A 16609-nucleotide genomic window follows, 5' to 3' on the forward strand; every position below is an offset into this window, starting at 1 on the left:
GGCTGTAACACAGAGGTTTGGCCTGCCTTGGATCTGAGTAAACAAATGCCAATGTTGCGCACGCACACACACACACACACACACAACAAATCTGCATTTATTAGTCCCACAAGTGGAAAATGCAAGAAATAAGCAGCAAAAATAAAAACTGTACAAAGAGCACAGTATAGAAAGTGCACTATACAAACAATCTGGAAACATAAATATGGACACGTGTATTGAAAAATATGTGTGTGTGTGTGTAACTAGACTATGCATATTATGTAAGGTGAGGCTATATAAATATATGTACAACTTTGTGTATATATGTTTATGAACAGGCATGCAATGTAGTGACAGGGATTGACAAGAACTAATATTGCATATGAGAAATATTGCACATACCATGGTGTATTGTATGCTGCAGGTAAGGAAAGACCTGAATCTCTCCTGGTTGGGGTTTGGGGGAGGGTGTGTTTGCACAACAAAAGCAGGAGAACAATGGCGCTGAAGGCCTGTGAAAATCTCAGCGGGGTGCTAGGAGGTGTTAGGTTCAGGGAATTTACGCAAATTTAAATTTGCGCAGGGCTAGTAAATGTAGTGGTAGGGACTTGCACCAGGAAAAAAAAGGCTCAGTAATTCTAGTGTTAAATGCTGTAAATCTGTGCGTGCGTCACGTGTGTCTGAGAATTTCAGCGAGTATAATTTAATGGGGGGAGAAATATAGAGAGGGAGGTCTCACCACGGTTGAGTGTCGGGGTGCTGTTGATATCTCCCGCCATGAAAGAAGATTCTGTCTGCTTCCGAACTGTGTCGTTCCACATCCTGCAGATCCGACTCTGGAAGAGGAAGCATAGTGCAGTGAGTGGCGGTAAACAAACAAGTTACATATAGAAACACTGCGGGTAGACTTTGTAATTCAGTGGGGCAGGCCACGATGACTAGGGATGGGTACCGGTATCCGGTGCCATTATGGCAATCATTTTACGTTTCTGAGGATAGTAGGCGGGTCCAGGTACCTACGTTCTTTTAGAGCAGAGCTCCAGATTAAAAATGCCCAAGGCAAAGAGGTCAAAAGTCTGGCTGTACTTCACAGCAAAAGATGCAAACTCAGCAGCCTGCAACAAGTGCTTTAAGAATCACAGCGAGACCGGAAAACCGTCAAAATAAAAGCCTCCAAACTGCCTTTCTACATTAGGCGTATGGGATGATGACAGTATGATAGAAATATGAAAACAAGAGGTAACAAACACTTAAAATGTTATATTTTGTATGGAAATTTACAAAATAAACTTAATAATTTATAATCCTAGGCCTAGACAATATTTTTAATATCGGATTTGTTTTCAAATTCATGCTGGTTTGTAGACACAGTTGAATGTTCTGGGAGAGAGTGTGTAGAATAAACATAATATGTACTCTGACCAAGATAAATAGAGAAAAAAAGAAAAAAGTAGAGAAAACGACCGGAAGTCCGTTCTAAGCTGCGGTAACGTGACACTGTGACTTCTTCTGTGAGTGCGCTTTGGCAAAGTTTCAGTGCTGAGGATGCAGAGCAGCTAGTCGGGTCTTGCGAGTCTGTGAGCTGTGAATTGTGATATTTTAACACTAGTTTAAAACTGTAATGATCATCTTGGATTTTCTACTTAAAATCTAAAGAGAAAATGACGAACAAAGACGGCGATAAAAGCCTGAAGACTGCACTCCGCAGCCAGAAACAAGCCAGGGCGCACCAGGAGAAGAAGGATCCATCCTCCAATGATGGCTCCTATTCAAAGGAGGCACAATTCACGGGTCAGTGCGACCCTGTGAAGGAGGTGAAAACTGCGGGACCGCAGGGAAAGAGAGCAGGGAAAGTGTCATCAGGTGTCAGCGCCGAGTGCCAGAGGAGCCCCGGCGCACAGAGGAAACTCTCCGACGCCAGCAACACTTCAGAGGATTTGAGCAAAGACTCCGGCTGCCTGTCGGGGAAACTGTCCTCCTCGGACAGCAGCTCGGAAATCTCTGACTGCCCGTCGGACGGTAACAAGCACGACTCTGACTTAAGCTGGATAGACGGCAAATCTTACGTGACCCCGGATAGCGAGGGCGCAGGCGACGGCAAACCGTGCGCAATAGCGGCGAGAGATATCTGCGCTCTCCAAGCGGAGGCTGCCGCAGGGGGCTTCAGTTTGTTCAACTCCTCGGGGGCGTTTATGAATCTTATGATGGGGGAAACAACCGAAGACCTCGTCAGGGAAGTGGAAGATCTGAGATCAGAGAACGAGTATTTGAAAGTAAGTTTGATCTAATTTGATTAATTAAATTAGCTTAATGCAATTAGCGAATTCAATTTGGTTTTCACGAAATGCAGCATCTACCTTTCTGCATAAACTCCGTGCATGTAGGTTTTGCTTCTTTATGAGAGCCTGCGAGTTTCTGTGGGAGGACCCTCAGCTCAACAGCCGACTTTCTGCAAATGTTTAGATCAGGCCAGTCTTCTTTAGTGAGCGCAGGGCAAGTGGCTCTAATAGAAGAGTCAAAACTCACTACTGACCTAAATAAATTATGGAACAAACCCACACTTACTCAGATTTTTACAGTAGCTGAGTAACTGCTGACTGAGCTGGTGATTAGATGAGTAACTCCTGACTGCAAGGGCATTTTATTGGTCCAACTGAGGAAATTACTCTGTAACTTGATGCAGCAGGTCACCAGTTTGCAGGAATATGTCTGGAAACTGGGGTTTGATTATAAATTGGTGGTTGCAGAGTTTTTTTTAGTGGAGTAGTGCTGAGCAAGTCCATCTACAAGCCCAGTGGTAATGTTTTATTTTCCATGTTCACCTTTAAAGGGATGATCCACTTATTCAGAGTTGTACCTTGATAAAGAAAGGTCATAATTGAAGCTGCTGATGTCAAGATATTCAGACTTTCTGAGTGTGAGTCAAGCTTTCTGAGAAAACGTTTCATGACTTAGAATGTGCTGGAAACAAAATGTACAAAAAATAGCCCCAAATCCCTCTTTCTGCCCTAGATGCTCACTTCTGTGACATAACTTCACCTTGTAAGTGCAGTTTCTAACTGTGCTCAGTAAAGGAATCAGACACTTTGAAGGGTATGTACAAAGCAGAAAAAGGACATTTAGGCATCAAATTGGAAAATATAACAGTTAGAGCTTAAGTCATAAATCAGTTAGTTGGTTTAATATTAGCTGATATGTTTTGTTTTTTTAAGAATATATTTACAAAAAGATTTTCTGAGTAATTTATACATGGCATCAACCCGTAGTTTGTCCAGTAGATAAGATGTTATTGTTTATAACACTCGAAGCATTGCTTGCAGCACATGTAGCAGAGTAGCATCCCAGCTGAGTGAAGAGTGAATCCATGTTTCACTTAGTTGTTTTCATGAGTCTCTAATGCCACCATAACACCTGGATTTAAGTTAACAGGAAAAATTGGAAAATATAACTTTCTGATATTTACAGTTTTGTGCAAAAGTCTTGAGCCTCATTTATTTATATTTTGCCTCTAAGTAGCCAGACCTTCATGTAACGTTTTTCTTTGGACATTGGCGGCTTTTTTCCTGTCAATTTGACTCCAGTTCTTGTACCTGAGTATTTTCAGAGGATTTTTTAAAATTTATTAATTAATTTTTGTATGTTAACCTACTAAACACAAACCTATGAATCGATCAAGCAAGAAAAACATGCCTAACTCAAAAGATGAAACGGTATTGTGTCTACAGACCACATAGCAAAGAACCTGTTTTAAACTGTATATTTAGGCACTTTGTTACTAGCAGCTTGTCACTCAAGCACATCATTTGTTCCAAATTATTTAGTTGATTCTATGAAAAATCTGTGCTAAAGATGAAACAATTTGGCAGACATAAAATAGTATTTTTCCACTAACGAGGTGATTTCCAAACAACTAAAACTTGGCTCATCTCAGCATGGTGTACTGTAGGAGTGACGGGATGAGGGAAGGGTTAAGGAAGGAAGGAAGGAATACTCAAGGGAGAAAGATGAAGCAAGAGAAGAGGGAGGAAAGAAAAAGTAAGAAAGGAAGGAAGAAAAGAGAGTGGAAAGGAGGGAAGAAAGGAACAAGTGATGGAAGAGGGAAGGATGGAATAGATAAGAAAGGAAAAATCAACAAAGGAAGAAAGGAGGGAAGGAATGATAGAAGGAAGTAGGGCAGGAAGGAAGAAAAAAGGGTACCACAAAAAGGAGAAGGTAAATAAAAAAGGGTAAGGAAAGAAAGCAGAATCAAAAGACAAGGAACAAAGGGAGTTAGGAAGGATGGAGGGAAGAGAAGAAGTTGGAGGAAGGAGCCAAGGAAGAAGGAAAGGACTGGATGAATTAAGAAGGGAAAGGGGGAAGAAAGGAAGGAGAAAATGCCTTGACTCATGGTTTAAATATTTCTGTGTCGTCTGTCCCAGGACGAGGTGGAGGAGCTGCGCTGTGAGATGCTGGAAATGCGCGACATGTTCCAGGAGGAGGAGATTTACCAGCTGCAGGAGCTGCGGCTGCAGTTGGAGCAGGCCAACAAGACGTGTCGCATCCTGCAGTACCGCCTCCGCAAGGCCGAGCGCCGCAGCATCCGAGTGGCTCAGACCGGACAGGTGGACGGGGAGCTGGTCCGGAGCCTGGAGCACGACATCAAGGTCAGAAAGTCGGGTGGTCTTTTTGCACAAACTCTCACTACCAACAGGCTGTAATTAAGCTCCTTCTCTGAAAACCGACTCACCTAAAACATCAAAGTGAACTTTTACTGCAGAACCACAAACCTACTTTCATCGCGGTGCACTAAACGCTGATCGTCTTGTTCATACAGGCTTTAACCCTGAGTCATGGCTGTAAAGTACTCCCTGCTGTTCATCTGCACCACAAGAATGTCATTAGACTGAAAAGTTTTCATCATGCATCCTGTTTATATTTCTGTAGCATAATTACAGCGTGTGGTCGGCTGTTCTGCGTGAGGACTGAACGATAAAAGCAGAGTGATCGTAAGCAGAATCACCGTTGTTGAACTGAGGCAACCAGATTCTGTTTCTGTCAACCAGGCCAGTGTGTGTGCGCACTGTTGGATTCCTTACAGCCTCACCCTCCTTCGCCCCCTCCATCGACTCATGGCTCAGTTCCCGTCACAAGAATTTTCTTGTAAAAGTTTCTCAGCTTTAACCAAACCAACTGCTCTAAAGACTCACTCACTCAGAAAATAACACTCACGAGAAAACAAATAAACAAGCAATCCAAAAAAAAAACTTTATTTGCAGCACTTTTACTGTCTTAACCTGCTTTGTGCTTCACCTGCAGGTTGCAAAGAGTGTGTCACTCCGCCTGTACAACGAGCTAGAGGCGGTGCAGAAGAAGAACTCCCACTTGGAGTGGGAAAACGAGGTGCTGCGTGAAAAGATTCAGGAACTGGAAGTGGCCAAGCAGGTCTTACAGACTGAGCTGGATAAAACCAGAGAGGTGAGCATTTTACATTAAAGACCCTTTGGTAAAAAAAAAAAAAATTGAATGAAGAATGTTTGAAGGAGTCCTCAAAAGACAAAAGTCCTGCAGTTTTTTAGAGACTGTCACCTTGGAAAAGTCCTGGCCTGGACAATGTCTGTGGAAGTATTCGAAACAGCTAGCACCACTTTTTACTCACCCTTTTAGATCTTCTTTTAACAGTCACATGATGCCAAATATTTGGAAAGCATCCATAAGTGTTCCTGGTCCCTTAAACCTTCAGGCCCCAGAGGTTTTAGACCAGTCACTCTTACATGGTCATGAAATGACATCTGGTGAAGAGTCACGTATCATTACAGCGTCTTACAGACCCCCCTGCACTTTGTCTTCTAACCCCCTAGAGAGTTGGTAGACATACTTATTACATACTCTTCTAGGAAAACCAAAGACTGAAGCTGAATTTTTATGTATTTATTTTTTTGGTGAACTTTTCGTTTGACAGCATTTGACAGCAGAAAAACTGCTGGAAGCAGAATTTTCCCTTCTGTCTTGTTTGGTTTTTTTGGATTGTTGATTTTCTTGGCAGCAGAACACTGCAGGTCAGAGCAGGAACTTTACTTTCAGAGAAAATGAGCAGACCACGAGCTTCCCTCAGGGTTTGGGGGGGACCAACTCCTTTACACAATTTGTTGGTTTAGAAATATTTCCAAGACACAGAAAAACTCTGGTAGAAAGGCAGTAACAACAACCAGTAAACTGCTGGGAACTGAAATGCTGAGTCTGCCTTATTGTACATGACGAGAGCCTTCCACTTACCTCCTCTTTTAAACTATTTATATTTGCAGGGAGCTATTGCTCTCCTCTGTTCACAAAAAATAGGGTTTTATTCCTGAATGCATTACATTTCTAAATATTGGCAACAGACCTTTTGGTCTGAGAAAAACATCCTAAGGTGCAGTGAAAGTGTCTGTGTGCATGAAAATGTCACGTGATTTCTGCTACAATCCAGTTTCCCTACGTGGACAAATAAATGTATCAATCTAGAGGGAGGAGCTTAGCCATTCAGGCCTCAGAGTAGATCTGCACCAAAAAGAGCCAGCTGAGGTGGTTTGGACCTCCAACCAGGGTGCGTAATTGGTGAGGTGGTACTGAAAGAAAGCCTCAGGGTATACGAAGGATAAGGCTGCAGAGATTATCTCTCGGCTGGATTGGGAACACCTTGGTGTCCCCCAGGAAGCCGTAGCGGAGGTGGATGGGAAGAAGGAGATCATCTTAGACTGCTGCAACTGCAACCAGATGTTTGAGGTTCACGGTGCAGAATTTGATGCCAGAAGGCACGCTGATAAAGTTTAACATGATGATTATCTTATTCTGGGCCTCTCAGTTCATACTCGGTCTCTATCTGCTCCTCCCCTTATAAGACAACTTTCTTCTGATTGGCTGCCCCTCAAAAACATAAGGTTTGAACAGTTGGTGGGTGGGGCTGGGTGAATGAGACCATATTAAGGATATCCATTCTGAGTGACATCATACAGAGCTAAAAATAGAAAGAGATCTCTTGAAACCAAATGCTTGGTTTCATACTGTTACATTGTAACAGCATATATGACAGAAAAAAAGAAAAGAAAACATGATCCTCTCTAAAAGCTTTGAATTTTCACACTGGATCCTTAATTCATGGATGGTGTGGAGGGAATTTTCAGCCTTAGGTGAGGTACATAGTAACAAACAGCTCTTGTTTATGGTTTCATTACTGACCTTGGGACAGACTGGACTGTTAACTAAATTATTGTGACCTGGAGCTGAAAATGAGAATGAAACGAGTGCATAGATCTGCCAATCAGACACGACAAATCTAATTGAATAGATTAAATAATAATAATAAAAAAAACTCTTTAAAATCTCTCAAGAGCTGCTGATAATCTCAAAAGGGGGTTCTTCATATGCCTCAATGCGTGTCTTTAAGGGATGTGTGTATTTAGGTCAACCTTGAGAGAAACATAAACTTTCATCACTCGGGTCAGGCATCCTCCTCTCCATTACCCTGCACAGCTGCACCCATCCAGACAGCTGTCCCCCTCATCCCTCTGTCACCCTGATGTCAGGTGACACACGATCCCGGTGCAGATCACTTATATGAGCGGAGGGCTCGGCCGGCAGCTGCCTGGTGCCGGGGATGGGCGAAGCAGCCTGGTATGCTGAACTCCAGGCACAGCTGACATCGTCGGCTGACAGGGCAGGAAAAAAAAGTAGAGAGATTACAAAAATAGACTCACTTTCTTTTTCTTACTGCTCTTATTAAGCTTGGATAAATCTGAATGAGTGTGCATTAGGGCATCCAGAAAGGAGGGTGTTGGTTGGTGCACAGGCACACTGACCTACAGCCATCACTCAGCACGCTTTGATCAAACTTCAGCCTCCACACCCCATCCACCTTTTCTTCTGCCTGCTTTGAGCACCAGTGTGCACTCCGGTGACACGTGTGCGGTTTAATCCAGGATTCGGTGCTTTGGCACGAGCTCAGTCTGCTCCACTCATCTGAGACAGCTGCTAGTCCCTTTGATCCCAACAGGGAAATCCACTTAGATTACCTAATCTAACCAGCAAAAAAAACACAGCGTGGATAGATTGTGAAGGAGGGTGAGTATGCCAGAATTTCACTCTGCTGCCGCTGCTGCTGCTCGATGTTTGTGAGGCTCTTTGAGTGAAACGTAAATGTGTAGCTGCACAAGCTGAGCATAGACTTGTAGTAAGAGGAGAAAAGCTGAAACAAAGACAATAATTTTACAGTTAAAGAAATATTACCATTTAATTCCATCTTTACTTATTAGGAACAACAAATTTCCGGTCACAGTAACCCAAATCTATCGAGCCTCCAGGCCCACCAGTCTTGAATTCAAAAAGTGTAACTCCCTCTCTGTTTTTGCTCCTTCTAGCCTGACTATTATTAACACAGTGAAATCCTGTTGAGTGTTTAAGAGGAAGACAATGCTGCCTGACAGAAGCTTACATTCCTGTCATACTCAGACCTACAAACTGACTCAAGTAGAGACGGGAAGGACTCGGAGGGGAGAAAATGTCACATTTAGCGCCTTTTAGGCATCTCTGAGAAGTAGTGCAAGAGCATGATGAATATTTACTTAAAGGATTAGCTAAACATTTTGGGAAATATGCTTATTCGCTTTCTTGCTGAGAAGATCAGCACGACTTTCATGCCTGCAGAGGTTTGAAAATCCTTCTACAACATTTTTAAAGCTTATTAATTAGCATTTTATATCTAATTTGTTTAATTTACACAGAAAATAACAGAAGAATGAACGTGTTGCGGTTAGCAAGGCTCCAGGAAGTCGTGGTGTCCAGCTCATAAACTCATGTTACACAAACATCATGTAAATTTAGAATCTTTAAACATGCTATACCCTCTCACTGAACAAATTTTAGTGTGTTATAAATTTTCTTATGTAATCATCAGAAACAAATGTTGAACTATTCCTTTACCTGCCTTTATATTTTTAAATTAAACTTCAGATTTGTCTTTTCCTTGTTTTCAGTGATGTAAAGAGCAAGAAACTAAGTACAGCCTTACTGGTTCTATAGGAATTAAGAGGGACAGTAGCAGCCAGGTACTGTTAATCAAATGTAAGTGATTGATTGATCATCAGCATGCTATAAAAACAAAGGTTTTGATAGTTTGCTGTTCTGGACCGTTCAGGTATGTTAACAAAATGCCACAGTATTGTAGGCAAATTTCCGCCAATTTGCTGTGCAGTTGGAGGGAATTTGCTGGGACATCCAAGGTCAGACTAAGCAACGTTCATGAAACTACAAAAAACCTAGAACCTGCATCTCAGACTCTACGAACCTCAGTTGGTATGTCAAATGTTCAAGTTCGTAACAGTAAAATCAGAAAAAGGCCGAGAGTTGCTGGGAAAAATCATCTTCTTTGTAAAAAGGACACAGCAGCATGGCTTAGACTTCTGCAACAATGTCCTTTGGACAAATGAGACCAGTTTGGAGATGTTTGGTCATACTTCACGGCCAAAAACAACAGATCAGCACAAAAACCTCATACCAGCTGTCAGCACAGTGGTGAGGAGCGATGACGTGAACTTGTTCTGCAGTCACTAGATCTGTGAACTGTCTATAGTTTATAGTTTATAGTTTATTTATGTATATAGCACATTTAATTACAACAGGAACGTTGACCAAAGTGCTGTACAAGAATACAAAATACCTAGTAAAATAACTAATAATATTGATAGCAAACATCAAATATGAATTAACAAATAACTCTCATGCTGTATTAAAAGCCAGTAAATACAAATGTGTTTTAAAATAAGATTTAAAAAGATTGACAGTAGGAGCTTGTCTGATGTGTAGGGGTAAATTATTCCATACCTTAGGCTGCAAGGTATGACTGCAAATGCTCGATCGCCTCTATGAACCAGCCTCGACCTTGGTATGGCTAAAAGCAAAAGATCACTTGATCTAAGAGATCTAAAGGGGGCATAAGGCAGCAAGAGGTCAGATAAATACCCGGGAGCCTGTCCATTCAGGGCTTTGTAAGTCAACAATAAAATTTTAAAATTAATTCTGAAGTGAACAGGGAGCCAATGAAGAGAGGCAAGCACTGGGGAAATATGTTCACATCTTTTAGTATGTGTCAGAAGACCATGAACTCCTCAAACATGAGGCCACCTGTCAGACAGCTAAAACACAGAAGCACATCTACAACAGACTGACTGAAAAAGAAAAGAATCAAGGTTACAATGGCCAAGTCAAAGTCCAGACCTCAACATGACTGAAATGCTGTTGAACGTTAACGGAGCTGTGCAAAAGTGAATCCCCGCAAACCTCAAAGAACTGAAGCGACTTTGTAAAGAAGAGGGGGCCAAAAATGATGTGAGAGACATGCGAAACACCGTTACACTGTTACTTCAAGTTACTGAATGAAGTTATTGCAACCCCCACTAACCTGCTGTTCAAGTCAGTCAAGAGGAAAGTTGGCCTGCATTCTTTCTCATGTCCAGCAGGAGGTGACTCCCCTGGTTTTAATAAGACTGTTTATATAGAAATATCTAAAAACAATTTTTTTAAAAAGATTCTTTGGATAACTTTCTTGATGAGTTTATGGTCTTAGTCTGTAGTTTAAGTTCTTATTTAATAGAGTTAGATGAATTATAAATCAAGCAAAGCTACTCTTTGAGTAAAGGACAAAAATATGGTACTGGAAATGAGCAGAAGTCCCCATCAGGTTTCTAACTAATATCTCTATGCATCATCAGTTTCATCATTTATATCACAGATTTAGAATAAAAATGTAATGTAGAAAAAGGTTTTTTCATTAATATCTTTATTTAATTTCACACAGTTGTGGTTAAAAAGAAAAACCAAAAGAAAGAAACAAACATAAACACAAAGACGTCTCGATGCGTGCTCAATCATCCAGGTAAGGAAATTTAGTTTCGCAGACTGAAGAAGTCACTTGGATGAGGGACGAAACATTTCTCCCACTAAAAAGCTACGTCCAGATGAACAGAATCGACTTTTTGGGATAAATACAAAGAAGTTCGCTCCAGAAAATCTTAACCTAGTAAACTATCACTGTTTGTCTTGTGTGTGTGATCAAACTCTTATTTTTATTCCTTAGAGCTCTTTGAAGAGGAAAAGCATCAGATCGACGGCCAGCAGGGCAGAGAAGAGGCTCTCTCAGCAGATTGAGGTTTGTATATTTGTTTCTAAACATGGCTGCATCCGTGAGTTATTTCATGTCATCATGACTGTCGTCACTGCTGTTTGATTTGCCAAAAGGATGACAGCGCCGATCTCAAGTGCCAACTCCACTTTGCCAAAGAGGAATTAGCTCTCATGTGCAAGAAGCTCACCAAATTGGTATCAGAGAGTGAGGTGATGCGCGAGGAGCTGGCCAAATACCGCTCAGCCTACGGTGACGTGGACGCCGCCCAATCACCTGAAGGCAAGCAAAGCTACGCCCACGCCAGGGAGGCGGAGGTCAAAGTTCATCTTAAACTGGTGGAAGAGGAGGCCACACTTCTGAGCCGGCGCATCGTTGAACTGGAGGTGGAGAACCGTGGTCTGCGAGCAGAAATGAGCGACCTCAGGGAGAAAATTGGAGGTGGAGGAGGAGGAGGAGGAGGGGAAGAGCAGGATGAAGAGAATCGGGATGTTTCAGAGGGAAATATGACAGCGAGTGTTGCGATGAAGGACACCGATGGAAAGGAGAAAAGCATAAAAAAGGGACCCGTGATGTACGAGCGGGGTCAGGATGAAGGGTCCGAGAAAAGAAAAGGCGATGAGGAGACTGAAAGGATGATCACTCGAGAGGGTCCTGTGGGAGGCGAGTGGGATCCCTTAGACACTCAAGAGAGTGTTGACAACAAAAAACTCCAAGAGATGACTTTGAAGGACTATGAAGCTCTGCTTGCTCTCAGAGACCATGCCTGCATTTTGAGTTCAGCCATACAGCTCCTGATTACATCACCCAAAAATGGCCACAGCTCGTCTCCCTCGCGCACGTTCGCCTCGCCAGTAGACTGTAACGGAAAGGCACAGAAGATTTCTCTGAATGAGGCTTTGGAACTTTTAGAGGCGATGCTGTTGGCTTTCATCGGGCGCGTAGAGATGCTTCTAACAGCCAAAGATACACAGTTAAACTCAGTTAAGAAGGAGGTGTGGGACTCCTACAGTTTTCCTTTCCTATGTGGAAATCCTGACGTGGAGTCAGAGAGTAAGCAGGAGTGTGGAGAGCCGAAGAAGACAGAAAAACAATTGAGGAAAGCACCTTCTGTTCAACGGGGTCTCGGTGAGAAGTGCAGGGATCCAAAAACGCAGCTTTCATTGCAGATTCTTTGGATCCTCCATCAGTGGTGTCAAGTCAAAGGACCTGACATGGAAGGAAAACAGGTACAGTGACAGATGGTGTGAATAAACTCTGCTCGTGCTCATTATAACACTTAAAAAAACACGCAAAGCTGTCGAATATTCAAATATATTTGGGCTTTTTTATTCAGGATAGAGAGAAAGCAATGTCAGTGCTGAAAGGATTGTTGCAAGACCTCGCTGCAGAGCTTCAGGATGAGCGGATTGAATGTGACAGTGAGGCCAAGGCCACGCCGGGCAAGCCAGCTGAGGTAAGGATGGTGTTTACGCCTCAGGCATGTGTGCCCCGCTGTGTGTGAGGCTGCGTGATACAGCGGGAAGTCCTGCCGATGATCTGTCTCCCTGGCCTCGTGTCCGCCTGACAGTCGGTTCAGCGGGCATCATGAAAACACTCATGCCAGAGTATTTAGGCTAATCTCTTGTAGGGGGCTGCAGCCAAACAGGACAGGCATTTTCAAACATACAGCACGAAAACGCTCAAATGATTCTCTGCAGTCATTCAAGTTCTTCTGAATGATCATTTCCATCTCCTTTGTTATTCAATAAAGAAAAGCAGTTTTGATGCACAGCATGATTTAGGATCAGATTTATTATTTCAACAGCTTTTTTTCTTTCGTAACCCACTGACTGGACTGTAATCCCTATTTTACTCTTAACTCTTTTACTTAACATTTAGTTTGAAGTGATGAAAAAAATAAAGACTCTACAGGCTCTCCAGCAGCTTTATTAGGCTTTATTGGAGCCTTATTGGAGCCTATATGTCTCTGGAGTTATCTCTGTTATGAGTTTATGATGCTTTGTCCTGATAACGAACTGCAAATTCAAATGTTTCTGAAGGTTTGGTTAGTTAATAACACAGATGTGCCAGAATAACAAACAACTATAGATGCGTGATATTAATTATTAAACCCTAACGTAATTGTTAGTGTTAAATTATCAAGAACAAATAAGGGGATGCGAGGGAAACATAATTGATTTTGCAGACAACGGGCTTTAAAGTGACAGTTCACCCAAGAGAGACAGCTTAGATATTTGTGTGTCAGCTGCCCAGTTTTGGAGCACTGACGCTCACATCGCGGCAAAACAAAGCATCAACACTTCTTTGCAGAAATCATGACCTGGTTTCTCATAAATATCAAGGACCCTTCTTGTGAGCAGTGGTTTTTAGATGTTATCTAAATAAATGTGGAGAAAGCTCTATATTAATTAGTGGAATGTTAAAAAGTGGCAAATCAGCACAAAAATACTAAATGTTTTGCTGGTTTTTTTTCCCTAAAAGGTTTAAAAAGCTTTTTTTTTCTTGCAAGTTTAACTCTTACACCACATGCAATTAGATGACAATATAGCTTTAATAATGAGAGTGGACAGACGATCAACACCAACAACAAAAGTAAAGTTCACCATTACATCCAGTTAGCCATGCAAGCATCAATAGAACAGTAGACTGGGGTGATTGAGTGTATCTGACTGACAGCACAAGGTTAAAACTGTGTAAACCTCAACTGTGCATGCATCTGTGAAACAACATGATTGGCTCTTTTGTCTCCCAGTGGTGATTGGCTATTTGGTGGAATGGGCGGGACAATTGCAACTTTCACTATATCACATTTCTGTCTCTTTTAATCATCCTGTCAGATGCTCTGTTTGTTCTGTACAGTGACGCAGTGGCGGATGAACACACTAAAAAGAAATAGTCCCTACACAAAATTGCTTACTACAAGTTTGTAGATTTTTTTTCTTGGGTTTTAGTTTCTGATGACAAATTGCTGAGATGTAAAAAATGTGGTGGTGGTCTGTGAACTGTTAAATGTGGTAAACTGCCCATTTAAGCAACAAATATCAGGCTCATGTTGACACTATATGTGGGGCACAAAAACATTTTTGTGCAGTCCACTAGATAGTTATTGACAGATTTCAGCGTGGACTGAAAGTTTAAATCTGAAGTATCTGACGTAATGTTTGGTGATATTTTCTTTCTCTCTTGGCTCAGCGTCGTGTTGGTGGTGTTTTTCAATATGGTCGACACCGTGAAGCTGACAGGTCTGTGTTGTTCCACAAACTTTCATATCTTTTTCATAAGTTCATTGAAGTTGTAACTCATACATCACCTGATGTCTTTGTGTTTTTTTACAAAAAAATCAGAACCTGCAGCTCGACAGGAAAAAGACTCAGACGGCAGTTTCCTCTGTGCAGCTCTCAGAGGAAGAACTGGTGCTATCTGAGCCAAGAGGCTGCCCAGCTTGACCGAGAGGACCCGGTTAAGACGTGGGACCATCTAATCATGCCGCTTAGCTTCCCTGATCTTGACTTTGAGCAGATGTCCTTGGACAGAAGCCATACTGCTCCAGAGAAGTCTACCGTCCGCATCTACTACAGCCCCCCGTCGGCCCGCAGAGTCCAGCTGGCTCAGCTGAAGCAAAGCCCAGACAGAGGATCGGTGGACGCGCCCTCTCCCTGGTGCACGCCGCCAACCTCCTTCTCACAGCTCTGTCTGGGCTCATCTGCCAATCTGAGCGATGACATGAAGGAAATGACGGCAGGCTGGAGGCAGAAGCATCAAGACAGCCCACAGGAAAAGAGAGAAAGATTAGCAGGCCGGGGCTGGGTGGATGTATCCTGCTCCGGTACTCAGACCCACATGAAACCACAGATGGTGAGTGTTGGTCAGCAGACAGATGCGACTCAGGGGTCGAGCACCACGAGAAGCAGTCCTTCTCGAGCCCTGAACTCCCCTCTGGCCTCTGCCCGCTCTCACCACATCTCTGCCTCACTGGAGGGCATAACAGGCCGAGTGGAGAGGTCCAGACACTCCACCTCCTCGCCTAAACTGTACCGAAGACAGTCTCTCCCCTCTCCCTCCAATCTGAGCTCCCCTTCCTCTGCATCTACCTCTAGAGATCGAGCTCTGTGGAACCTGGCACATCAAAATCAGTCCGGCCTTGCGTGGACTCGACAAACCAGCTCCCGAGCAGGTGCTGGACAGAGCCACGGCTCCCTGAGCAACGCCAAGCTGCCCGCCAAGTCCACCGGAGCCAACCGGTACGGCTTGGTGACAGAGTTCCTGCGTAGGGTGAGCGGGCGGGCAGACAAACCAGTGCCGGGGTCAGGGCAGAAAGCTAAAAGTAGCACGAGGAACCTGGAACGTGTTCCAACAAGGCCTCCCGCTGCCCCGCTCCAGAGGAACGACAGCGTGACCAGGATCGTTAACCAGAGGTTCATGAAGCAGAAAGAGGAGGCCACCAAAGCCCAGAAGGAGGAGAAGGGAAGCAGCCTGAACCAGGGTGTCAAAAATGGCCTGAGCACCGTCACAGCAGAGGTAAGTGGGAATTACAAATACAGACAGGGCTCCCACCCGTTGCACATACATTCATCTCATTATACAAAACATAGACCATGCTTGATATTAGCAACCTCCGCCCCATCATAACAACATATTAATGACAGAACATAAGGCCAGCAGGTCCAAGTCAATACGTTTCTTCTCTCTGATTGACCAGGAGAGGAGCTACGAGTGCAGCTCCAGCAGCACGCTCACCTTCTGCTTCGCTCGTCCGTCTCGCTCCACGCAGAAACAAACATCAAACCCGACCAAACTCCAGCGGCACAGGTACTCGCCTCCGGTCAGAGCAGCTGCAGACTCCACCTGCGGCTGAACATGATGGGAAACGGCAGCTTTCACACTGACACCACAGACAAATTTAGTCTGTAGGCTCGAAAATGTAAATTCAGCTTTTTGTGGGATGTTTAGGAGAGCTTTAAGAAAACTCAGAGCTTTTGGTGCAATTAAAGTCACTCATCTTCATTCATAGATGGGCTTAACCCTTAATTCAGTTACTTATAATTGCTTTTGTAATATCTTTACTGTATTTTGTAGATAATAACTTTATGTTATATTCAATAAACAACTAACAAGTTGATTGTGATCATGTGTGTGTTGAGTTCCCCCTGGTTTCATTTGAGCTTCAGAAACTGGTTTCCTCTGCAGTAACCGGCTCTTTCAGGGCAGGGCTGCTGGTTGTTACATCACATGCTCAAAAAAGAAAACTGCTAAGATGATAATAAGATTTCCTCGCCTGTCAGGACCATGACCCAACCTCGGTTCCTCTCTCTTTAATCGACACATTAAAAAAACTGAACTGAGCTCATCAAGGATAACTTAAAAATAAAAATGTGTGTTAGCGGCAGCAGGTCTGGCTTTCCTGGAGCAGATCAGCTGCAGCACTTCCTCCTTCAGCTGGCAGCCGGCCAATGATGGTGGTGGTCAAGGACAGGGCGGAGGAGGAGGTGCGCA

The 16609-nt window shown here is 43.3% G+C and overlaps 2 protein-coding genes across 3 annotated transcripts in view; one reads left to right on the forward strand and one right to left on the reverse strand.

The window, feature by feature from the left end:
- Positions 1-812, reverse strand: part of LOC116317177 (oxysterol-binding protein-related protein 2-like) — a 28654-nt gene extending 27842 nt beyond the window's left edge. The window contains exon 1 of the mRNA XM_039604199.1: positions 722-812. The gene's annotated coding sequence lies outside the window, so the exon portion shown is untranslated. The remainder of the gene's footprint in view (positions 1-721) is intronic.
- LOC116317202 (protein SOGA1-like) lies at positions 717-16211 on the forward strand. Of its 2 annotated transcripts, none has more exons than XM_039604198.1 (9): positions 717-840; positions 4401-4625; positions 5278-5436; positions 11069-11140; positions 11230-12342; positions 12450-12569; positions 14309-14358; positions 14461-15634; positions 15816-16211. In XM_039604198.1, exons 1-9 carry the CDS (start codon positions 760-762, stop codon positions 15969-15971), a joined length of 3150 nt encoding a protein of 1049 aa, XP_039460132.1. In that variant the 5' UTR covers positions 717-759; the 3' UTR covers positions 15972-16211. The 2 variants fall into 2 exon arrangements, with proteins under 2 accessions (XP_039460132.1, XP_031591755.1); XM_031735895.2 differs by lacking the exon at positions 717-840 and adding an exon at positions 1535-2255.
- Positions 16212-16609: the final 398 nt, after the last annotated feature.

The sequence above is a fragment of the Oreochromis aureus genome, linkage group 20, assembly GCF_013358895.1.
Source record: "Oreochromis aureus strain Israel breed Guangdong linkage group 20, ZZ_aureus, whole genome shotgun sequence".
Taxonomy (NCBI): domain Eukaryota; kingdom Metazoa; phylum Chordata; class Actinopteri; order Cichliformes; family Cichlidae; genus Oreochromis; species Oreochromis aureus.